Source organism: Nicotiana tabacum, chromosome 13, assembly GCF_000715075.1.
Source record: "Nicotiana tabacum cultivar K326 chromosome 13, ASM71507v2, whole genome shotgun sequence".
Lineage (NCBI taxonomy): Eukaryota > Viridiplantae > Streptophyta > Magnoliopsida > Solanales > Solanaceae > Nicotiana > Nicotiana tabacum.
The window spans coordinates 109,185,316-109,211,805 of NC_134092.1; the positions used below are offsets into that span (position 1 = coordinate 109,185,316).

General features: G+C 37.1%; 1 protein-coding gene across 2 annotated transcripts; it reads right to left on the bottom strand.

The window, feature by feature from the left end:
- Positions 1-312: 312 nt before the first annotated feature.
- On the bottom strand, positions 313-25,995 carry LOC142167892 (small GTPase LIP1-like). Of its 2 annotated transcripts, none has more exons than XM_075228303.1 (9): positions 25,919-25,995; positions 15,030-15,108; positions 14,033-14,874; positions 3,844-3,935; positions 3,604-3,745; positions 2,839-3,143; positions 1,333-1,386; positions 1,119-1,249; positions 313-763 (listed from the first exon to the last, which is right to left on the bottom strand). In XM_075228303.1, exons 3-9 carry the CDS (start codon positions 14,124-14,126, stop codon positions 574-576), a joined length of 1,008 nt encoding a protein of 335 aa, XP_075084404.1. In that variant the 5' UTR covers positions 14,127-14,874; positions 15,030-15,108; positions 25,919-25,995; the 3' UTR covers positions 313-573. The 2 variants fall into 2 exon arrangements, with proteins under 2 accessions (XP_075084404.1, XP_075084405.1); XM_075228304.1 differs by lacking the exon at positions 25,919-25,995 and adding an exon at positions 18,063-18,595.
- Between the last annotated feature and the right edge of the window lie 495 nt (positions 25,996-26,490).

The following is a 26,490-nucleotide window of genomic DNA, read 5'->3' on the forward strand; positions in this document are numbered from 1 at the left end:
TGTCAATACAACTCGTAAAAATGATTATGCCATGCCATTTTGACTGAAACGAAATAATTCAATCCCATCCACAATCTAATTAACAAATTTATTATAAACCCAACAATATACTACCTCATTAGCTTTCGCAAATTCTCCCAATTTCCATACATAAACGATCCTAACGATTGTTTGTCCCGTATAACTATAAAAACAATGTATTTAGCCTTGCATTTATACCATTAAGTCATTTTTTAATACCAATGACTAATGGACCAATTTGCGCGCACACCATAACGTTATTATGTCAAAAAGAATATATACACGGAGAGTGGGACATTATGTCATAGCAAATTTAACTAAACTGATACACCCCTTTCTTATAAAAATAAAAATGATGCACGCTGCATCAAAGATATTTGTATTATAAGCCTTTCAACTTTACCCTACATATTTCAAGAACCTCACAATGAGTCAAAAGAATGAATTGGAACATTTTACAAGACATGCTTTTCACAGAGCTGGCTGTTCTGTCTTGAAAATCTGCACCATTACATGAAAAATATAAAAATAACAGGAAAAAAAGAAAGATCATCAGACGTTAATATCTGAACGCTTAGATCTGGCACTGCTGATTTCTTGGTTGCTCGTAAAGGCAAATCTGGGGATGTTATAGTTGTCAGGTGTAGACATAGGCTGCTGTGGGTAAAGCGTGGGAGGCGGTGTGAGATTGCGTTGAGCTGGTAAAGGAGGGAGTGCATTGTACTTGTATTCACCGATATAACTGCAACAAGCGGAAGAAATTATGAATATGATTTAAAGAACAGGTAACATAAGAGTTACTGAAAACAAGACCAGTAAGAAGACACCATTGTCACTGAATATGGTACTACTCTATAACATAAAAGTCTCTCCATCCCAATCACCACTATTGGAAGGTATCAACTATACGTCAAGTGTCAACAGAAGCCAAAAAGACCTTATTATCATTAAGACATGTAGATTTGCCCCACAATCCTTCATAGTTCACATTCAGTGACCATCAATCCGATAGTCGACTACAATAAATGGAAAGCTTTTTTCTACACGGATGAGACGCTTTAACAGCAACCAGTTTTCATCAAATTCAACAGGCATACCTTGAACTTTTACTTTTGTACAAGTGATCATCATCATTTGAGATTTCGCTCGATTGCTGCAGTGGTTTCGGAACTGGGGTAGACCAATGATTACCAGGTAGATCATCTGAGAAGTATCTCCTCCTGATTAACTGAAATAGAGAACCCAGCACTTCAATAATGTAAGATAGATTAAGTAAACCTCAGTTTAGATGCAAAGCAATAATATACAGACCATGCGGAAAAACTTCATGACAGCTTCTTTGTCATATCTTGCTCCCTTAGCGGCCTGCAATATTGCAAAAACATTACACTGTAAATCCATTGACACTTATTATTTAAATGAGATTAAACTTCTTATTCACCATTTTTGAAAGAAAATTATAAACTTACACCAATAAATAGCAACATGAAATAAACTCAACATTCGCCTTTGTCACAAAGACTTATTATCATGGGTGGAGATAGGGTGGCGGAAGGGGACCCCCCTTGCCGGAAATTACACTATATACAAGGTTAAAATTATTTTTTATGCATATATAGCAGATGTTGAATCCCCTTGACTTTCTCATGTATTTACTCCTTTATATTGAATCCCCTTATAGCAGATGCATGTTTAAAAATTTCGAGGAGAGTTGCTGGGGCAGGGGGGGCAAGGGCTAAAAAAAGCAACCGGAGTGTAGAGAAAGCATAGCTATCTTTCAATTTGAAAATAGGCCTGAATGCAAGCCATATCTAGCTTCTCTTCATGTTTACTATTATTATTCATTGGCAGGAAATAGAAGCTGCCTATTTCATAAGCTATCCATTAGAAAAAAAGCTAAAAGTTCCAAGCTTCAGACTACCCAATATGACAGTAGCTATTGTTCTTTTCTCCCTCTCTTTTAGGGGTCTGGTTGCAATCTAATGAAAAGACAGCTTATGATCAGTAAGACCAAAAAATGCTTTAATTTGCCAAACTCAAAAGACATGTCGATGAACAGCTTAGACCTACTAGAACGTCCTTTTTCTAATGAAACTGAGACATGTAACGACTTATACAGAAGCTTAGCCATGAAGAAGAAACAAAGTGATGGATCAAACAGGGATTTGCCAATAAATCTATCAACTACTCAAATCTAACTAGTTCCAAATCGATAATAAATGTATGATCAGAGAATCTCAAGTATGAAAAAACTATCCAAAAAAGGAGAAGGAAAACCAAGTGGAAGAAGGAAAAAGCATCCTGTCCCCTTGGTTCAGTTGACAGTTTATATAAGTCAACAATCTCTCAGCTTTTATAGTCTAAACTATATATATATAAACAAAAAAGAAAGATTATTCCTATTCAGTTACTAAGAAAGACTGTTGGTAGCTGGAAACCATTTTTCTTCTCTTCATACACAAGAAAATGCAAGCAGGGTAGAGGTCAAGAGAAGATTCGAGAATAGTGTAAGGTAATCTCCACAAGATTTACAAAAATGGGGAAAAAAAGAGTTTCAAACCTTTAAGCATGCACCTCAATAGACTGCTACCCTTACTAAGCACCTTTTACCCAACAAGAAGAAGATGAAAACTTAAATTGCTATGCCAATACAGACTTGGTTAAACAAGAGTGAGCACTGTGAGACCAAAACAACAAGCTTAAGCATCAGAATTTGTGTTGCCCGAGAGAATATTGTTTTTCTCAACAAACCAAGATGCATCACTCTTTAATAGTTTTCAAATATGAATCAATGCAATTTGTGTTAGACAAAATTACCGCAATAAGACCTCCACCACCAGGAAAACTCTCTGTCAATGGGATCTCTTCGCTTGAAGGAAGTAGACCTTGCTTCTCAACCCACTGGCGAGCCATATCAACAAGATTGCCACTGCTTCCTCTAGTGCCCTCTTTTGTAGCACTATCTGCTTTATTGCCAATGACAATGTAAGGAACAGGGAGACCACCAGGACCTCCTGAAGCTAGAGGAGCCGAGAATGTCCCTGCTGTTGCTATCTCTACAGCCCACTTCTGCAAGCTTGTTTTTGTCCTTCTTTGAGATAGATCATACACAAAGATAACACCTAAAGTAGAAATTAACAAATCTTACATAATAGATTTCGTCCGACTATCATCAGGATGAATAATTCTACAAAGTGATCTCTTCCCACCTCCGTAGAGAGAGATAGTATACAAAAGTAACGCCTAATGTGGAAATAAAAAGGATTTCATCCGACTATCATCAGAATGTATACTTCATGGAAAGAAAGTCGTCCACTGCCCTCTCCCAAATGAAGGAAAAATGTAAATATTAAAAAATTTGATGACAACAAACATGTGAAAACATCTCTGATTGAGTGATTTCTGCTAAAATAAACAAACATAATCAGATATCTAGCACATGTTCGTGCTTTAACCATCTTCTGATATTAACGATCAGGTATTTAGACACAGAGCCATCCAGAATAGATATCGTACATGTTTCCGCAAGAAGAAACTTTTAGGCAAAAAAAAACAGTTTAAGAGATGAAGCTAGTTGCTCACCATTAATTTGTGAGTAGAACAGAGATCGGCAATCTTTATAACGATCATGTCCTGATATATCCCAAAGTTCAATAAAAAAATCTCTCTCAGCATCACCTTTTATGCTTGCTGATGAGCTACCAGAATTTCCATAGGTAGTGTGCTTTACAGAAGAAACAGGAATAAATTAGTTTTTATAGGACATGCATTCTCAGCACATTTTCATATTATAGGGAGAACAAAATTATCAGTGAGCCATACTTTAACTCCGACTGTACAGCCAATTGTTTGAGGAGGGCGAGCAATGGAAGAACCGTTGAGAATCAGATGAACAAGAGAAGTCTTCCCCACACCTACCAGAAAATATGAAGCAGAAAAAATGGTGAAACTAGGAGCTGAAAACAAGGAATCACTGGGTATAAATAAAAACAGAGAAACTAATATCCAGAACATCTTACAAAGTCTGAATATCAAGGGGAGAAAAGCTAATGCCAAACAAGAAAGACTTGAACACTTAATAAGAAGACTACATCAGAATGAACTTAGAGTATATAAATTGGAAAGTAAAACCTAGTGTATCCAAAGAAACATTGATTGAATGTAATACACAAAGGGCATTTGAAAATGATATCCAAAGATAGTGATACATTTTGGATCGGGCAACTAAACCTAGAAGATAATTATTAGAGCAAGTGAGGCTATTGTTTAGATTAAGGGTGTGTTTGGTCCCATTTTCTCATGTTTGGTTGGCACAAGTAGTTTGGAAAACATTTTCCCAATCAACTTATTTTCCTTTAATTGGGGGAAAATGTTTTCCCTAAAATTTGAAGGGAAAACATTTTCCTAAAAACAAAACGCGTGATCTGGCTTCTCTCTCCCCTCCCCACCCCATCACTGGTTCTCAAACCAGTTGATTAATTTCTCTCCCTTCTCTCATCTCGCTTCACTCCAATTTCTCTCTCTTCAGTCTCGCGTTTTAAGATCCTCCGCCATCGCACCAAAACACCCAACTTGTTGTTTTCTCCGAGGTCGGAGACAAACGCTTTGGATCTGGAGATCAGGAAATGCTCTAAAATCTCCGTCAATTTCGCTCTTGGGCTCTTGATTTTAGGTAACGCACGTCCCCCTTTCCTGCGTTTGTTTTAAGGGTTTTAAACTTTTCTTCAATTCCTTCTGTTTTTGCTTGGTGAACTGATGAATAATAGTCTAATGCTCTGCCTGATATCCATTGCAATACAAAAGATTAATTCATGAGTTCAAATTTTCAATATTTAGAATCCTAAAATGTAATTTCTAACCTGAATATAGTCAAAATTGGTACATCTTCAGTTAGTTTGGTTTATCTAAGTATTCAGAACTTTTGGTAATTGTTCTTCATGTTGGGATTTGATAGAGTTTGTTTGTTCATGATCCACTTTCTTGTTGTTTTTGCTGCTCAATATTAATTTCTATATGTAATGCTGCTCGGTGGGCCGGGCCTGAACCGGACCGGACCGGGCCCGCGGTCCTAACGGGCCTGGTGGGCCTGGTGGGCCGGTCCTGGGTGGGCCGGTCTTGGTGGGCCTCTGAGCCCGTCACGGGCTGGTCTCCATGGTTGAGCCCACGAGCCCGGGACCGTTTGGCCCGGGACCGGCAGGCGGGCCTGGGCCGGTCCTGGCGGGCCTGGCGGGCCCAACGGCTATTTTAAAAAAAAAAAAAAAAAAAAAAAAAAAATCAAACGGCCATATTTAAAATCTAGCCGTTTGGGCTGAAAATATGACCGTTTTTTAAGTTAAAAAAATGGCCATTTGGCCCCCAAACTTTATTTTAACCCCAAACTTTATATAATTACACTTTTCCCCATTTCTCAACTATAAATACCCCCTCATTCTTTCATTTTTATTCACCAATTCATCAATATCTCTCAATATCTCTCAATCTCTCTCAATCTCTCTACTACAATTACTTAATTTATTGTTGAAATTTCGTGAAAAATTGTGAAGTTGTTGAATTGAAGTTTTCAAGTGTTCAACGATTTTCAATTTTCAAGAAGTTGTTCGGCAATCCGGTAAACTCGTTTCAACTCTTACGTTTTTATAATATATTTTTGTGTGGTTTAGTTTGCATAATTATAATTAATATGGCATTTACTTTGAAAAAAATGTTTGGTAAAGGAAAAGATAAAACCGGTGAAAGTAGTGGCCAACCAACTACCCTTCCCCCGGCTCCCCGACCTAGAAAAGATAAGCAAGTTGAAAGTAGTCGCCAACCTAGACGTCCTCCTCCTTCCGTAATTCTTGATAGTGATCACCCTTGTTTTCAATTTACCGATAGTGAATTTTATCATAATGTTGCACCAGGTGATAGATTAGATGATGAAATTATGAATGCTCTTTATCCTAATGAAACCATCTTAGAAAATAATGAGGAAAATGAGGATGATGATGAAACTCAAGCACCGGATTTAGATGATACACCTACTAGTCCTCTTAATAACCCAAGTGATGCACCGGTCGACCCACCTGTAGAAACTCCTACTTTTAATAGAGAACCTGCTAAACGCTTAGAAACATCATTAGTTTGGAATTTTTTTACTCAAGTAAGAGAAAAAAATAAGGCTAAGTGTAAAACTTGTGGGAAATTAATGTCGCATAAATATGTAGGAGACCGTAGCGGCACAGGTAGTTTGACTAGGCACATAAAAACACACCCTAGAGATAAGGCTAGATTTTTTCAAATGAAAGCGCATCTAGAGGGGACAAGTGTAGATTCTGCGATTAACCCTAGTACAGGTTCAAATCTAGTTCAACCAGGAATTAACACTGTCACTGGAGGTATTTTATATTACGATCCAAATAGAGATCGTGAAGAATTAGCAAAGATGATTACTGTTATGTGCTTACCTTATACTTTTGCTTCTAATCCTAATTGGGTTCATTATATTAGAAGAGTGTTTAATCCTACTTATAAAGGTTGGCCTCGCGCAACAGTTAAGAGTGATATTTATAAATTCAAACATGAATATGAACAATATTTGCGTTATTTATTTACTCATATACCTAATCGGATTTCTATTACTACTGATATTGGTAGAAGTGGTAATGATTGTGATTACCTAACTGTTACAAGTCATTGGATAGATGAAGAATGGATAATGCAAAAACGCATAATTGCATATAGAATAATTAATTCGCGTCACACAGGTAAATTTATAGCTAACACTGTTGCAGATATTTGTAGATATTTTTGCTTTAGCGATAAAATAATGGCAATTTCAATGGATAATGCTTCTAGTAACACCAGTGCTATAGGCATGCTTACAACAACACTAAATCCTGCATTTACTAATATTTTCCATGTTAGATGTATTTGTCATATTTATCATTTAATTGTCGGTGATGGTATGCGAATATTAAACATAGAAATTGAAAAGGTTAGAATGGCTCTTAATTGGCTTTTTTATTCAAACCGTAGAAGTAGACTTAGAGAGTATTTTAAAAAATGTGATGAATATGGCCTTAGAGAAAGAAAGGTTCCTAAACCTTGCCCGACTAGATGGAATTGTATGTACGAAAGTTTAGTAGTAGCATATGAATATAGAAACCCAATTAATGCAACGTTTAATTCTCGGGTAGGTGGTGAAGATGATGATGAAATGCTTACCACTCAAGATTGGACTAATGTTAAAATTCTTTTAGATTTTTTAGAACATTTTCAAATTGCAACAAATGCATTTTCTGGGCAATATTATCCTACTATTTCAAACTGTTTAGTTTATATTGCAGCACTATCTGATTTGTTTGTTGAATTTAGTGAGGGTGGGGATATTTATGAACTTGCTATAAATGAAATGAAACAAAAGTTTAAAAAATATTTTTTTCCTATCCCTCCTATTTATGGTCTTGCTGCAATGCTAAATCCTACAATGAAATTGGGAGGTCCTCATTTTTGGTATTCAAATATTTATAAGGCTTTAGATCTTTCAAATGAGGAAATTGCGACACTTGCAGATGCAAAAGCTTCAATTAAGATTAACGCTCAAACAGTTTATAATGCTTATCAACTTGCCTTAGAGCATGCTAGGCCAACTATTCCAACCCCTACTTCGTCTAGCTCACAATCCTCTAAAAGAGTTGCGGGCTTAAAAGCTCTTAAATCTTGGACGGAGTTCAGGGGGTCTCAAGGTGAAAATTATGATGAAACTTCACATCTAAATGAGCTTCAAGTTTATTTGTCTCAGGGACTTGAAAAGGAGAATCCAGACGGCTCTTTTGATCTTTTGGAATGGTGGAAGGCAAGGGAAAAACATTTTCCTGTTCTTGCAAGGATGGCTCGGGATATTTTATCAATTCAAGCTTCAACTGTTGCATCAGAGAGCGCTTTCAGTCAAGCAAGACTGCAAATAGGTGATCATAGAGCGTCTATGAGGGATAGCTTGGAAAAATCAGTATTGTTTAGAGATTGGATCCGCTCGGAAAGAAGAAACTTTGGAATTGCAGAAGCACAACCGGCGATAGATGAAGCTTATGAAGAAATGATAGCGGAACTTACGGAGGATTCGGCTTCGCCCGGAAGTGGTGATGAACAAGCTTCTTTTCCACCACCACCAACGCAACCTCCTCCGAACCTTGAAGGATTTATGAGATTTGTTAGAGATAATACATAGAATAATATGTAACTTGTATTTTGGCACATCTTCCTTAGTTTTTTTCCTTCTAATGGTGGTATTAGTACCTTGTTGTGCTCATTCCATTGGGGGAAGGATGACTAAGAAAGATATGTCATTTTTTGGTAATAAAATTTATTGCTTCTACCCATGAGCTTCTTTTCGCAATATTTCTTTGTCTATACTTAGAATTATTTATATGCTACAATATATACATAATATACAATATATATACTACAAGAAAATATATTTATAAGATACAATATATACATAAGATACAATATATATACTACAAGAAAATATATAAGAGAATATATATACATAAGATACAATATAATATACTACAAGAAAATATATTATGCTACAATATATACATAATATACAATATATATACTACAAGAAAATATATAAGAGAATATATATACATAAGATACAATATAATATACTACAAGAAAATATATTATGCTACAATATATACATAATATACAATATATATACTACAAGAAAATATATTTATAAGCTACAATATATACATAAGATACAATATATATACTACAAGAAAATATATAAGAGAATATATATACATAAGATACAATATAATATACTACAAGCAAATATATAAGAGAATATATATACATAAGATACAATATAATATACTACAAGCAAATATATTATGCTACAATATATACATAATATACAATATATATACTACAAGAAAATATATTTATAAGCTACAATATATACATAATATACAATATATATACTACAAGAAAATATATAAGAGAATATATATACATAAGATACAATATATATACTACAAGAAAATATATTATGCTACAATATATACATAATATACAATATATATACTACAAGAAAATATATAAGAGAATATATATACATAAGATACAATATAATATACTACAAGAAAATATATTATGCTACAATATATACATAATATACAATATATATACTACAAGAAAATATATTTATAAGCTACAATATATACATAAGATACAATATATATACTAAAAGAAAATATATAAGAGAATATATATACATAAGATACAATATAATATCAAGAAGTGATATTTATGCATGACAATTTAGTGTTTTACTATTGTTTTGTTATTTTCTTTTTCGTCAAGCACTTTAATAATTAGATATACATATATACTACATATTAATATAGCCATGATACTACAAGAAATTGTCTTTAAAAAAAAAAAAAAAACCCGCTAGGCCCGCGAAGCCCACGAGCCCGGCCCGTTAAGCACAGGACCATGTGGGCTTAGGCCCGTCACGGGCCGGTTCCACCCATTAGGCCCACGAAGACCGGGACCGCCAGGCCCGGGACCGCCAGAGCCCGGGACCACGAAGCCCGGGACCGCGAGGCCCGGCCCGTTAGGCCCACTAAGGCCCGGGCCCGGGACAAAATACAGCCCTATCTATATGATATCAGGTTCTATGTCCTCTTTTGTCTTTTAAGTTATGAAACAAAGCAATGTAGTACTGGAAGTTAATGTTACCTATTAAAACACAAGTGTTGAACTTGGAAGCTTTTCTAGCTAGGATATTGTCGATCAAGAAGATAATATATGATTCAAGTTCAATGAAATTTTAGCAATGTGGCTTCACTCGCAACTTGGAAATTTGATTGTTGTGTGGTCAGAGGAGCTTATATGTTGTGCATAGTTTCATGAAAAGTAAAGGATCCATATGGACAATATCTACTAAAAACGAGAAACCTACATATTCTTATATCTTTTGGGTTGTTTGAGTGATTTACTGGTTCCAAGTTCGATTTCTTTTAGGCTCTCTTTAATGCTTTTATCAATCCATTTTTATGAGTAGAAGTTCTAAAGTTGGGTTGCAACAGATGGATTCGATTGAAAACGACGAAGATGATGCAATAATTGGAGCGGCAGCCATATCTATCTTAGATGCCGGGGCTGCAATTATTTTAGCCTACGAAAATCAAAGTAACATTCCTAGGGCACCTTATACCAATAAAGACCAAGAGAGGGAATTTTACATGAATAGTATTTTGAATGGAAGTACTGTTCATTGTGTAGGTCCGATAAGAATGAGCCAACCCGTACATTTTGAATTGTGTAATGCTCTTAGAAGAAATAATTTCTTGAGATCAACCAGAAATATGTCTTTGCAAGAACAAGTACTAATTGTCTTAGAAATTGTTGGTTTTAATGAACGGTTTCGCAAGATAGGGTCCCATTTTTATAGGTCGATTGAATCTGTTCATCGATGTTTCCACACTGTACTTCAAGCAATTTTGAAGCTCTATCCAACCCTTGTGAAATCACCGAATGATACTATCCAGTCGGAGATAAGGAACAACTATCGTTATTACCCTTGGTTTGCAGTGAGTAACATATTAAATATTAAGTTTTTAATTAATTTTGAATATTAGTATATATTTTGAACACCTAGAGAAAGACGTGAAGAAGCTAGGGAACGGTCGTTGAAAAGAGATGCCATTGCTCATGCCATGTTTACAAACTATGATCGGAGGAGGAATAGATGAATATAATCTATCAAGAAACAGTTTTTTTTATAGTCATCTTGGTTTTAATTGTTTGTGTTTAATTGTTTATGTTTTCATATACTCTTATGTACAGTGACTTTACATTCTATATGATTTTGTTGTCCTATCTCTATTTATCTTAAATTTCATGTTTGAGATAGGAACTATAACAGCTAACAATGGTAAAAAAAGGAGATAAACAATTTAGGTGGACAAAACCAATGGAATATTTGATGTTGGAGATCCTAGCTGATGAAGTGAAGCAAAGGAATACATCAACTAATCAGTTTAAGGCCATATCATTCAATCGTGTTTCGAATGCCCTTAAGCAACAACTAGGAATGGAGGAGTGTTCACCTAAGCATGTGGAGAATCATCTTAAAATACTAAGAAGCACATGGAATACAGAGCAACCTCTTCTCTAAACAAAAGTGGTCTTGGATGGGATGATAATTTGAAGATGATTACTGCTAGTCCTAGAGTTTATGCTTTCCACGTTCAGGTAAAATGTTTTCTTATATGTAATGTCATATGCAAAGGTGCCAAATTTGAATATGGTTCTAAAATTTTCCCTGACATTTTATTTGATTCTGTTGACTGCTAGATTCTGCAAATTCTATTTTTTGAGTTATTATGTCTTTTTCGTTTACATGGATTTTCCTGTTATTTTGTATGAGAAACTTTTGATTCTAGTATTAGCAGAATTAGCTCTTAAGTTAGAACTCATACTTTGATAAGTTGTTACTTCATTATGCATTAACCAGCCTATGTATTGTCGTTTCGATCTTAGAATGTATCTTTTAGAATTGTGTTATACTGCTGAAGATAACTGATAAAAGCTAATGCAAATGATTGTCAGAGCAATGCTCTGGGACATACATAAGGGAGAAGTAGTAGCTGAGTAAAGTGTGTTTCTTTTTTACCTTATCAAAAAAATAAAGTGTGTTTCTTTTCTCTTGAAATTGTCGTATGCGAGCGATGTAATATTCAATTATTTTCCATGAACTCACTGAATTATTCACTTGTTTCTTATACTTTTTGCTTTGTCGTTGTATTATAGGCTCATCCTACTCATGAGAAGTTCGTTAACAAAAAGATCGAAATGTTTGAAGAAATGTCCCTCGTGTGTGGGAACAATCGAGCTAGGGGTGATTGTGCTAAGTCGCTTGATGATATAGGCTTGGATTGCAGTTCGGAGAAAGGTAATGATAATGACATTGAAGGGCCATCTAAGGAAAAAGATGTGCAAGATGTAGTAAGTGGAACTTCTCAAGCTAAAGCAAGTCGCAAACGAAGTCGTTCTTCTGATGTGCAAGATGTGGTCAGTGATATATCAACAAAGCTTGGAGAAGTGGCAGCGGCAATCAGTAAAATAGCTGATAGTCGACTAGATATGACAAGATTGTACGAAGAAATTATGGCATTTGAGGGTTATGAAGAAGAGTTCTTAGGTGAAGCTTTTGATTATTTGGTGCAAAGTGACATGTTAGCTAAGGCATTCATGGCAAAAAATCAGAATCTACGCAAGGTTTGGCTGGAAAGATTCAAGCGACAACACTAAAATACACAAATGGGGTTGGAAGAACAAAGCTAGAATAGGAAGCAATTGTCATAGAAAGATATTTTGTTGCTTGTCCAATATGGTATGCCATACTTCTGTGATGGTTTTTCTCATGTCTACTTGCTTCTTGAGTACTCCTATACGGAGAATGGTTATTATGGAGTTGCTCATATTTCTTCTCTTTTATGTGTGTATGAGACGTTTATCATTGTTAGCCTGAATCTTATATGTTGCGAGAGGTTATATAATAAAAATATTGTTTTAGTGACTACAAAATTATTCCTGTTATGGGGTTGAGGTCTATTATTGAGGTTTATTAACAAAATGAGTATTTTCTTTTCATGTTGTAGAAATAGAACTTTCATTTTGTTTTAACAAATAAAAGAGTATTTTCTTTTCAGTTATGGAGCTCAAATTTTAACGTTCTTGTGTGAAAAAGTAAATCTAACATATTAGTTCCTTTGGGTTTATTAGAATTTATGAGAAGAATAATTGAATTCTTGAAAGAAAATAGCGTTGTGGAAACGTTGAGTAATTGTGGTGGGGGAGACTGGAGAGCACAAGAAACATAGGAACTGGGGGAGGGTTGGGGATGAGGAAAGTAGCATAGAAAATTATTTTCCTACAAAACATTGTCTGTTCTCTAACCAAACACTAGAAAACATTTTCCGGAAAAAGTTTTTCACTCACCAACCAAACAAGGGAAAATAAGTGATAACACCGTTCATTTTCCGGGAAAACATTTTCACCCTAAGTGTTCAAATGAGCAATCTGATTGTACATCCTGTTTTCAAACTTGTATCAAAAGAAATTCATTTTACTCTTAATAATCATAATACAACAACAACAACATATCTAGTGTGGTCCCATAAGTGGTCACAATATCAAAAGAAATTCATTTTATTTTTTTCTTGATAAATATATCATCAGAAAAAAACTTCTATTTATCTATTCTTAATAATCAGCATTCTCATACACTTACACCATCACCAAACAACTCTTAAGAAGGTGTTCTATAAACTCTAACATATTAGGAATCATCTCACCACAGCTACGAACCAGACTGTACGATGATACTAAGACGTGGTCACAGATTAAATAGGTTGGATCAATCATTACAATATTTATCAAACAAATGTAACAGTATGCAGTACCCATATCCTCCAGATTTAGTAGGTTAAAAAATTTCTTGCAGTTATAAACAGTTTAGTGGCTCATCACCAACTTTTTAGTAACAATAGAGAACAGGAGCTCCCAGATTCTAAATAAACTCTTCATCATCTTGCATTGACCTAAATTTTCCGAATTGCGAGAAGTCCAAAAGAACTTATGTCTTTGTTTTTTTGGATAAAGGTGGCGTCCAGTCCGGTTGCTCATCTCGACTATTCCACCGGGTACCTGATAATCCCATTAGCACAGGTATAACCTCTTTCATTGACCTCTACGCCACACCCTTTAGCTCAACCCAAAAGCAATTATGTCTATAAATCAGAGACCTCATATTATTAGCATCTATTAGTTATCTCCGTTCCTCAAGCATTTCTGAATCTATGCAACTACTATATTTTACCACCAAACACCAAGCTACAGACTAGAAATCAAATTCAAGAAGATACATAACTAGTAAGATGCATAAGAAAACATAGCAAAATCATATAATCAAAAGATGAAAACTAAAAGCATTTAAATTTTAGCTAAATACCTGAATCTCCAACAACAAGCACCCTGACTTGTCCACAAGGTGGACCACCAATATGCTCTTTAGTCTCCCTTTCCCTTTCCCTCCAAAACATCATCTCCTCCTCCTCCAAAAACCCAAACCAAAAACCAACAGAATACAATCCAATAAAAAAAGAACAAATTTTGAAACCAACCCAAATCAGCTAATCAACTCAAGTACCATAAAACACAACCTGAATCTCCACAACAAACAACATTTGTTCAAGCCCATATCAATAGCAAATACTACCCACGAAATGCTTCAGTTTCAAGAACCCATCTCCCATAAGATTCAACACTGCACTGAATTAACCAAAAACGCAATAACAGTAGATCTATTAACAAATCTTGAAATGGGTGAATTTAACTAAGGTATATTTTTGCATTAACAGTATGTATATTTTACATGTCTTACACCTATCATTAGACCACTTTACATGTTTGAAGCGATGTCCAATTTTTTTTTGAAATTTTCCACAGTTTTTGATTTATCTAAGGTGAAGCACTAATCCTACTTGTGTACTCAACAATGTTATGTTTTATTCATAGGGTCTGTTTGGATATTTTAATACTCCATGTGTTAGCAAATACTAAACTAAGGGAAGTAACCATGCAGCACATGGCAATATCACCAAATGTTTCCAAATTTTAAAAATGCTTGAATTCATAGTATCAACAGAAATTTCAAGCTACAATAGTTTTCCTTTCTGGAGATTTCGGATAAAAGGCACCAGCATACTGATACATTGGAGAAACCTATGGAAAGTAAACAGGCCAATTGAAGTAGTACGAGTCTCGTGCTTCTTTATCCATGTACTGGTTCCACTGCAATTAATGAAAACTCAAATGAGAGAAAGAATCAAGTAATTCCGTCCTAGTTATAAACTAAAAACATTGAAACAAAAATCTTTTTTTTTTACAACTCTATAGCGTATAAGGGAGAACATCATTACATAAGAAACTTAGGAAGCATCGAGTACCTTAAATTCGTAATCCTTATTTTTCTTTAGAGCTTTCTTCCAGTGATGTTGCTCAAAGAGCATGGCTTTGTCATGCCAGCTGCACATAACACATATTCAAAAGCTCAGACGCAGCAAAAAGGAAGTTTTTAGAAATCTCAGTCATGCATTAGTATGGGTGTCGTTGAGCCACCACTTGACGATATCGGTGGCCAACATGGCAAAATGTAATCACCTACTGGGGTACAGATTTAGCCATAGTGGAGAGCACCTAGGTCAAACTAAAGTTTCTAAGCTATAATGGCATCCACAACTCAGAAGAATAGCTCTAATGAGATCAAGAAGGATAAGTCAGCCCCCATCACAATTTATGAACGTTATACAAGCACCATCATGCGGGAAGCTTCGAACGTTGTTGTTAAAGAGAAATGATCAAGCGGCAGTTAAAAACATGGAGCCTTTATGCTTAATCAATTATTCACTCCTACCTTGTATTAGATCTCGAGAGTTGAAGACTTTGCAACTGTTAGTGTAAAGTGATAAACAGATGAGCTAAGGAGAGGAGAACGATGACCCAAGAACTTCCTTGAAAAATGAACTTGGGAAATAGGAGGGAGCCACATATTACCCTTACTACACCTTCACTCGGTCTCCCTGCGAAAGCACCCTCTTTGCACCCCCTTTTGCGAAAAATATAGACGGCTGCCATCTTTATTTCTCCTACCGTACTACTAAGCAATACATGAAAGATCAAACAGCTAATCTTCAAGAAGCTGATTAACAAAAGCACTCTACTGTTCTCATGTATAGTTTTGTTCTAGTGAATATGAAATGGTTCTAGAGAGATGCATTTCATGCTCTAATATGGCCGTCCTGAACAGCAGTACTCAAGAATTTTTCCAGGTCTTACACCTCTCACTAGACCAAGTTTGCGGGAGAGTGATTTTCCTTTCTTTAGAAGTGGTGCAAAACTCTATGACCACTTTCCATGTTTGAAGCGACTGCCAAATTTCCTGCATTTTTCATAGTTTTGCTTCATCTAAGGTGGAGCTCTAATCCTTCTTTTGTACTCAGCAATGTTATGTTTTGTTCTTAATAAAAAACAGAAGAAAAAAAACATTGAGAAGGATTAGAACTTCATCTTAGCATTAATGCGATGCTCCTTTGTCGTTCAAATGCAAAGGAATGCCACTTAGCTGGAAGAGGTGGAAAGTTATGGAGAACGGCACCCAAAAGAAAGAGGTGTGTTAACATAATTTAATAAGAAAAAAGATAAGAAAACATTTAGAGACTAGAATAAACCAAGCCCCACTTCTCCCTATAACTTCTGCCCCCAGTAATCCTACAGACTCAACAAACTAGCAAAACATGTTTAAGCAACACTATCTTGCACTAATTTACTGGGAGAAACAAAGGAAACTCTAACCATCGCACTCCATGAACAAGAGATACCACATTTTGACTAATAGGAGGTGACCATGACTTTTGTAATTTTTCTTGTCAAAAATATATAAGATAGCAAACACAAAAGATGTAGTCCGTGCACATGTGATCGGAAGAATGGAACAATATAGCTGATTGTAATTATGTGATTGTTGTAATGTAAATTCAATAGAGCTGATTGTAATTATGTGATTGTTGTAATGTAAATTAGTTATCTGCTTAGTTGGTTTTATGCCCTAGCTAGAGAGATTAGGAAATCGTATCCCACAATTCTGGAACTAGGAACAGTCTGATAATCGATGGGATTAGGAACCACTGTAAAAGGCCCACAATCACGTTCATTCTCAACTTTCTACTTCTCTCACTACCTTATTCTTTATAAGCCGATTTCACTATTTTTCTTATAACCGAGAAATCCCGTGTGGACCAGTAGCGCAAGGTTCGAAACTCGGTGGATAGTGGGTCCGCTCCTCTACCCTTTTCCACTTAAATACCAGGCTTTTGTTTGCGGCTGGATTCAAACCCGTGACGTGCACCGAAACCACACATCACGCACAATGCTCTTACCACAAGATAGAAGCCTTGTAGGCACAAACAGAAATATTTCGCTATTTGCGATGCCATCCAGGAAAACTCACAAGAAATCAATCACAAATTAGTGATCCCCCACCTATTTACCAAGATATTTTTTGCTATTTGTATTCTGTTAAGAGCAGGAATGCCAAGAAGTAGATTTACGATAATATTCTCCATGTGATAACAAACAGAAAGGTGAAACCAAAAGGGGGAAAACAGAGACGAAAAATTATTCCTCCATCCCTTTAGTGTAGTATTCTCCAAGTTCAAACCTCCACTTCTTTGAGGAGGCATTACTGTGAGCATTACACCTTCCTTTGACTGTTTCCACAATTTCCTCAGGTTAAACTAATTCTTAGTATATTCAATAAAAGGTGTAAAAACCTAAATAAACAACCTATATTAACAGATATTTCCATTTTGGAATATCTCAAATGGAAACGCAGACAATGTAATGGACTTCTCAACATGGACGGAATGAGGGTCGGAGCGAGCATATAAAACAATTGTTAACAAACCCCTTGATCAAGAATAGATTTGCTCATATCTATTTTACTATATAGACTAACGCAATATCTTTTACTGAAACCTTCAAAGAGAAACCCGTAGGGTAAAGTCAGCCCCTTTATCTATCATAATGATATCAGTAACAGCTTTGAAGGTTAATTACCTATCCATCCAAAAAAATAAGGAGCTTACGAGGTGAAAACAACCTTGCTTGTAGTTTTTACGACACCAAATGGACCTCCACTATACTTCAATTGTTACATCATAAGTTGATATATCATTCAACCATCAACCATGCCTGATCCTAAATCAATTGCATTCCGCTATATGAAAGCAAATTAGAAGTCTAAAGACTAGAGGTTCTCTAGATAAACTCCTTATCCTTAGACGGACATAATTTCCTAACCAAATAATAAAGATGAGGGACAACACCAAACCTAATGTAAGTCTAACAACACTTCAAAAGGCTGAGAAATGTATGTAAGTGTAACAACATCTAAACCTTAATTCACAACTAGTTGGCATCACCTGTATAGATTTAGGGGTGGATTCACATAGGGTTTGATGGGTGCTCGAGCGCCCATTGCCTTTGACTTGGGATGATAGACTCTTCTTATCAGACTCTTTTTTTTTTCTTTTCTTTTATCTTTATCAGACTCTTCTTACCCAACCCCCTTCCCTAAAACACAACATTCTTTTGCCCTTTCTTTTTTCTTTATTTTCTTTTCTTTTTTGTTTTACTTTCTCTTCCCTTTTACTCTTTTTCCCACCTGGCCCATCTTCTTCAATACATCTTCTAGCAGTGAAGCACCGTAACCTTAAAATCCTGGGTCCATTGTAGTATAGATCATTTGCTTCTACTGCACTCTGTTTTTAGTTGCATGTGCATTGATTTTGGAGTGACTGGAAGTCTATTCAGATAACTTCCCTTCATATGTGTCTCAATTAGTCCCTTCACTGCTTATCTATAGACCAGCAAATTTGCAGATTTTTGCACGATCTTACAGAAGCATCGTACACAACCTCTCTCATACATCCTCTATATACGATGTTTGTAGTCTTGTACCCTTTATTAGATATAAGCATTTCTTTGTTTATCTAATCTTAAGTGGGCGCACATCCATCTTAATACTTTTTTGATAAGGTAAGGTACATCCATCATAACATTTGAATCTATATAATTTTCAGCTTATGGGGGTTTGGAGGAGTTGTGGGGACGCGAGCAGTATGTGGACCTCGACAGCAAACTGCATTAGGGAAACTGCTAGGGCGGTGTTAGGGGTCACGAAGGGTTTTTCCGGGGGCCACAAAGGTGACTGGTGGTGGAATGGAGAGGTCCAAGGAAAAGTAGAAGCCAAGAAAGCGGCGTATATGAAGCTAGTGGAGAACGCTGACGAGGAGGAGAGGAGGACGCTTAGGGAGGGTTATAAGAAAGCTAAGAAAGAGGAGAAAGCGGTCACGCGGCGAAGATCGCAGCATTTGAACGCCTGTATGCGGAACATGGGGGCAGAGGCGGTGACAAAAGGCTGTTCAGGTTAGCCAAAGTTCGAGAGAGGAAGGCTCGGGACCTGGACCGAGTGAGGTGCATCAAAGACGAGGATGGCAAGGTATTGGTGGAAGAGGCGTGCATTAGGCGCAAGTGACAGTCATAATTCCACAAAATCTTGAACGAGGATGGGGACAGGGACATTGTGCTTGGCGAGTTGGAGAACTCGGAGAACCGACGTGGTTTTAGGTTTTGTAGGCGTATTAAGGTTGAGAAGGTAATGCGGAAGAAGAGTAGAGGGCTAGAGGCAGGCAACTGGGCCAGATGAGATCCAGGTTGAATTTCGGAAGGCCGTGGGACGAGTAGGCTTGGAGTGGCTTACTGGATTGTTTAATGTCATTTTTAGGACTACGAAGATGCCCGAAGAATAGAGGTGGAGTTTGATGGTCCGTTGTACAAGAACAAAGGTGAGATCCAAAATTGTAACAACTACTGGGTATCAAGCTATTGAGTCACACTATGAAAGTGTGGGAGTGGGTGGTGGAGAAGAGGGTGAGGAGCAGTGTGTCTATTTCGTAGAATCAGTTCGGTTTCACGCCGGGGCATTCGACCACAGAAGCCATTCATCTGGCGAGGAGGTTGATGGAGCAGTATCAGGAGAGGAAGAGGTACATGCATATGGTGTTCATCCATTTAGAAAAAACTTACGATAAAGTCAAGGGAGGTTCTATGGAGATGTCTAGAGGTTAGTGGTGTCCCGATAGCGTACAATAGGGTGATTAAGGATATGTACGATGGAGTGAAGACTCGGGCGAGGACTATGGGAGGAAACTTAGACTATTTTCCTATGATGATGGGGTTACATCAGGGTACAGCTCTTAGCCCATTTTTATTTGCCCTTGCGATGGACGTGTTGACGCGCCACATTCAAGGGAAGGTGCCATGGTGTATCTTATTTGCAGATGGCATAGTGCTAATTGATGAGACGCGTCGCGGGATTAACGATCGGCTGGAGCTGTGGAGGCAGACCCTGGAGTCTAAAGGTTTCAAGTTGAGTAGGACTAAAAATGAATACTTGGAGTCCAAGTTCAGTGTGGAGACGCAGGAAACAGAAGTGGAGGTGAAGCTTGATTCACAAGTCATCCCAAGAGAGATAGTTTCAAATACCTTGGGTCTGTCATTCAGGGGAACGTGGAAATTGACGAGGATGTTACACGTGTTGGAGCGGGGTGGATAAAATGAAGGCTTGCGTCTGCTGTTTTGTGTGATAGGAATGTGCCACCGAGACTTAAGGGCAAGTTCTACAAAGTGGTAGTTAGGTCGACTATGTTGTATTGAGCCGAGTGTTGGCCACTCAAGAAATCTCATATCCAGAAGATGAAAGTAGCAGAGATGGCGATGCTGAGATGAATGTGTGGCATACCAAGAAGGACCGAATTAGGAATGAATTTATTAGGGACAAGGTGGGTGTGGCCCCTGTGGAAGACAAGTTGCGGGAGTCGAGGCTGAGATGGTTCGGGCATGTGAAGAGGAGAGACACCGATGCCCCGGTGAGAAGATGCGGGAGGTTGACCATATAGGGTCAGAGGAAAGGTAAGAGCGAGGCCTAAGAAGTACTGGAAGAGGTGATTAGGTAGGACATGGTACTACTTCATCTTAACGAAGACATTACCCTCGATAGGGAGGTGTGGGTTGTGGGTTAGTCGAGAGTCTCTTCTAGTCGTACTAGTAGTATTAGTATTAGTCTTGTATTCTACTATTCCGAGTTCCTTGTTGATCAGATGATGTGGCATTATTGCTGGTAGTTTTCGCATTTCTCTTATAGCTTTGTATTCCTAGTTTCTTTGCTATTACATGTTGTGCTATTTGCTTCTGATACCTTATTTCCTTGTCGTTGTTACTGTTTGTTTATTGTGTCCTTTTCACTGTTCTTGAGTCGAGAGTCTATCGGAAACAGCCCTTCTTCCTTCATAAGGTAGGGGTAAGGTCTGCGTACACATTACCCTCCCCAGACCCCACGTGTAGGATTGCACTGGGTTTGTTGTTGTTGTTGTTGTTGGATATTCTGGACTTTTGGGAATGACCTCCATGATGGACAAGATGCGGGAAGCAAGGCTGAGATGATTCGGGCATGTGAAGAGAAGAAGTACAAATGCCCCACTGAGAAGGTGCGAGAAGTTGGCAGTGATAGGTCTAAAGAGAGGTAAAAATAGACCAGGAATAATTGGTGAGACGTGATCAGACAAAACATAGCACATCTTCAGCTCACCGAAAACATGACCCTAGATAGGACAGCATGGAAGTCGAAGATTAGAGGAGAAGGTTAGTAGGTAGTCGAGCGATTAGAAGAGTAGAAGGTTAGTAGGTAGCATGGTTCTAGTTTAAAGCACCTTAGCTACTTCCTCTCCTCCTTGCCAGTATTATTGTTATTATGCTATCTTTATCTTACTCTTCACTTTTACGACTACTGGTGTTTCTTTTACTTTGGTTAGCTTTACTATTTTTGTTGTCATTACTTTTCTATTCTACAGTATTTTCATCATAGCTTTTTTACTCTTGCACTTTTCAAACATGTTTTGAAAAACACTTTTCTTAAGTCAAGAGTATATCGGAAACAACCTCTTTACCCCACAAAAGTAGGGGTAAGATCTGGGTACACACCACCCTTCCCAAACCCTACTTGTGGGATCACACTGGATATGTTATTAGTTGTTGTTGGATATATTGGACTTTAGAAGCACGACATGCACTCCTATATACAATTGTTTCTTACAACCATTATATGAAACTTTTCTTGCACTTTGTTACATAAAGCTCCCTTAGCACTCCTCCTATTTTATTTATACAAGTAATATTTTTATCTATCAAACCATTCTCTTGAAAAACTACCTACATAAGAAATAGTTTGCATTTAGACAGCATAGCCCCATCTAATTTACTTCACCTGCCTTCTTCTTTTAGGTACACACTTCTACTTATCCTAAATCATTTCTCTCTAGAGAGTTTCTCCATATTTCCAATTATATTTTGATTTTCTTATTTGTTTCAGCAATTAGCACAATATCATCTGCAAATAATATCTCTTCAAGACCTCATCTTGAATACTATTGGTTAGCTCATCCATAACTAGGTAAACGAATATGGGATAATGCGACCCATGGTTGTGGAAACTCCTCTTACTCCCCTTTACTATCTCAAACGTGTGACCGCTCTCTCATACATAACTTCTATAATATCAATATATTTCATACAAAGATATTTCTTCTCAACCACTTATCAATTGACTTTTATTGGCATTGTACCATATGTTTTCCATAAGCCAATGAATAGCCCAGTGTTATCAAAGACGAAAAGCGCAAAAAAGCTATAAGGTCTGTTGGGGCTTTAAGCGCAAAGTGCAAATAAAGCGTGCGCTTTAATGAAAAAAGGCGCAACTGGAGAAAAAGTAAAAATATGTATATGTAGTCCAAGACTAATAATTATAAGCATGAATAACAAATATATGGACAAAGAAATTGAAAAGAATTACGATAAAGTGAAATATCAAATGTTTAATGTCGCATTTTCAGGATTACACTCATTGGCAAGGAAAAGTATGCCTTAGAGCCTTGATGCGACACTAAAGCGCCCACAAAGCGAAGCGAAGTGCTCAACATGTTTTGAGCCTCGCTTCAGGGCTTAAGCGCGCTTTAAGCGCGCCTTTGACAACACTGGAATAGCCTACGCAAATACTTCTTCTTTTTCTATGAATTTCATCATCTTTCCTCACCAAAATAGTGAAGGTTGCATAAACTAGTTATCAATTACCCTTACAATGTCCTTATGTCTATGCTTCATCAATCTTTCCCAAAGTCTCAATCATATAACCTATAAAATCATAGTTAGCACAATTTTGAGTCCTTTGTTTTCTCTCTCTAACACACACACACACACAAACTTTTCTCCACTGCTTTGGCATCTTTCTACTCCTCAACATATCCTTGAATACTTGGTTACCACACTACTTGAAACTTTCCATAAAGCTTCTAAACCTTAGAGGATCACCTGGACAAAAGGCTTTTCTAAGTCTTCATATTTTTCATTGCATCTCCGCAACCCTAATTTTACAAGTGAAGCAAAGGTTTTGCGACGTTAGTCTCGTTATTTGCCTCGAGCGATTTGATCCAAATACCATTTGCATCTCTATTTGACCATGTTATCTCTTGCCATAACTTGTTGGGGAATGGGGATCATTTTCTTATACACATTTTCCTAACTTTTCTCCCTTTCCCGTTTTCCTAACTTTTAGTACAAATTGTTAGTTTATAGATATGTATAGTGTAGTGTTGTCCCACATTGGAAGAGGAGTAATATCTTCTTATAGTGTATAGCTATAAATAGGGACCTCTTGTATTGCATTTATCATCCAATATCAATAACATATTTTCTCCCGTGTCTTCTCACATGGTATCAAAGCATTAGTGAGAAAAAAAAATCGTTGTGCGTCATTCCAGCGTTAACCGGAAAGAAAGAACTTAGTCATCGTGCAATTTTTCCGATGACCTAAGGCTTGTCTAAGTGAAAGTCACTTTCTGTCGGTGTTGTGCTAAAATCAACCCAGTTTCATCTTTTGGAGATTCATTCACTCCAGCTCCAGCTCCAGCTCCACCACCTACAGCTCCAGTTGTAGCTCCACCACCTATAGCTCCAGTTCCACCACCTACAGCTCCAGTTGTAGCTCCACCACCTATAGCTCCAGTTCCTCCGCATAATCCAGTTCAACCTTCTGCAGCTACACCACTCTTGACTTATCATCGTCGTCCACATCCAACATCAGGCCCAGGTGATTCACGCCCTGCATCAGATTCTGCATCTACTGCGGACTTGTCTCCTCTTAGTCAACCAATTGCACTCCGCAAAAGTGTACGATCCACACTTAATCCTAATCCCCACTATGTCGGTTTAAGTTATCATCGTCTGTCGTCACCTCATTATGCTTTTATATCTTCTTTGTCCACTGTTTCTATCCCTAAGTCTACAGGTGAGGCACTATCTCATCCAGGATAGCGACATGCTATGATTGACGAGATGTCTGCTTTACATGCGAGTGGCACTTGGGAGCTTGTTCATCTTCCTACAAGTAAGTCTATTGTTGGTTGTCGTTGGGTTTATGCAGTCAAAGTCGGCCCGGATGGCCATCGGCTTAAGGCTCGTCTTGTTGCAAAAGGATATACTCAGATTTTTCAGCTTGATTATAGTGATACTTTCTCTCCTGTGGCTAAAGTAGCATTTGTTCATCTCTTTTTGTCCAAGGCTGTTGTACGTCATTGGCCTCTTTATTAGTTAGACATTAAGAATGCTTTTCTCCACGGTGATCTTGAGGAAGAAGTTTATATGGAGCAACCACCTGGTTTTGTTGCTCAGGGGGAGTTTAATGGTTGTGTGTGCAGATTGCGCAGGTCACTATATGGTTTGAAACAGTCCCCTCGAGCTTGATTTGGTAAGTTCAGTACAATTATTCAGGAGTTCGGCATGACTCGTAGTGAGGCTGATCACTCTGTGTTTTATCGGCATTCTGCTCCTAATCTGTGTATTTATCTAGTGGTTTATGTTGATGATATTGTTATTACTGGTAATGATCAGGATGGTATTACTAATCTGAAGCAACATCTCTTTCAGCTCTTCCAGACTAAGGATCTGGGCAGATTGAAGTATTTTCTAGGTATTGAGGTCGCTCAGTCTAGCTCAGGTATTGTTATTTCACAACGGAAGTATGCCTTAGACATTCTTGAGGAGACTGGAATGATGGGTTGCAGACCTATTGACTCTCCTATGGATCCGAATGCTAAGCTTCTGCCTGGACAGGGGAGCCTCTTAGAGACCCTACGAGATATAGGAGGTTGGTTGGCAAATTGAATTACCTCACAGTGACTAGACCTGACATTTCTTTTCCGGTGAGTGTTGTAAGTCAGTTTATGGATTCTCCCTGTGATAGTCACTGGGATGCAATTGTTCGCATTCTTCTGTATATAAAGTCAGCTCCAGGCAAAGGATTACTATTCGAGGATCGAGGCCACGAGCAGATTGTTGAGTACACAGATGCTGATTGGGCAGAATCACATTTTGATAGACGTTCTACGTCTGGATAGTGTGTTCTAGTAGGAGGTAATTTGATCTCGTGGAAGAGCAAGAAACAGAATGTAGTTGCTCGATCTAGCGCTGAAACCGAATATCGTGCCATGGCTATGGCGACGTGTGCGTTAGTTTGGGTCAAGCAGTTGCTCAAGGAGTTAAAGTTCGGAGAAATCAGCAAGATGGAACTGGTGTGTGATAACCAAGCTGCTCTTCATATTGCGTCAAATCCGGTATTCCATGAGAGGACTAAACACATTGAGATTGACTGTCACTTTGTCAGAGAAAAAATACTTTAGGAGATATTGTTACAAAGTTTGTAAAGTCGAATGATCAACTAGCAGATATTTTCACTAAGTCTCTTACTGGTTCTCGTATTAGTTACATGTGTAACAAGCTCGGTACATATGATGTGTATGCACCGGCTTGAGGGGAGTGTTAGTTTAAAGATATGTATAGTGTAGTCTTGTCCCACATTGGAAGAGGAGTAATATCTCCTTGTAGTGTATAGTTATAAATAGGGACCTCTTGTATTGTATTTATCATCCAATATCAATAACATATTTTCTCTCGTGTCTTCTCACACAAGTCATCTAATGCTTTTTACATAGGGCTTTGCTAATCCCGCAATCTTCTTACTTAGCTCTCTTATAACTACAAGTTGATGCTACTCCAAAAATATTATAAGCATGCTATATAAAACAAGAAATTAAGATTAATCCTTTATCAAATTAACAAACAAATATGAAAGAAAAAAAAAACATTTGAGGCAATTCAAAGTGAGTACTTGTATTGATTGGAGAGAGTCCACATGTATGGATTGATAAAAGTGAGGGCGGAGAAAGCAGCGGACCCTATTCCATGAGGGTTTTAAGGGTTTTCTGTTTTGCTTTTTCGCTTCTTGTAGTTTATTTATTATAAAAAATAATAAAAAAGTTTCTCCCACATTCATTTCCTTTGCTAAAATTGCTGAATTAGGAAATTAGGTATTGGAAATTTAACATCTATTTTTAATTCTCTCGGGAACTCCCCACTTTACTCCTTTAATAATTTGAACCGGTAATCTTTTCCTGTCAAGATTTTAAGATCTAATCCGTAAGTTATGAAAAGTTTATTATTAAAAGTGGAAGTTAAAATTTCTTTCTCTTTTTCCTTTTCTTTCAAAAAATCTTTTGAAAAGCGGAAGGTGTGAAGGTCGGGATTAACATAGCAGGTAATAAATAGTCGAGCATTTTTCTTTTTCATGCTTGTATTTGTTTTCCATACTTATTGATCTAGTATTACTCTCTATCCTATATTTTTAGAATTCTATTGTTATTAACCCAAATAGTCGTCCACCATATTATTTAAACAAAAAAT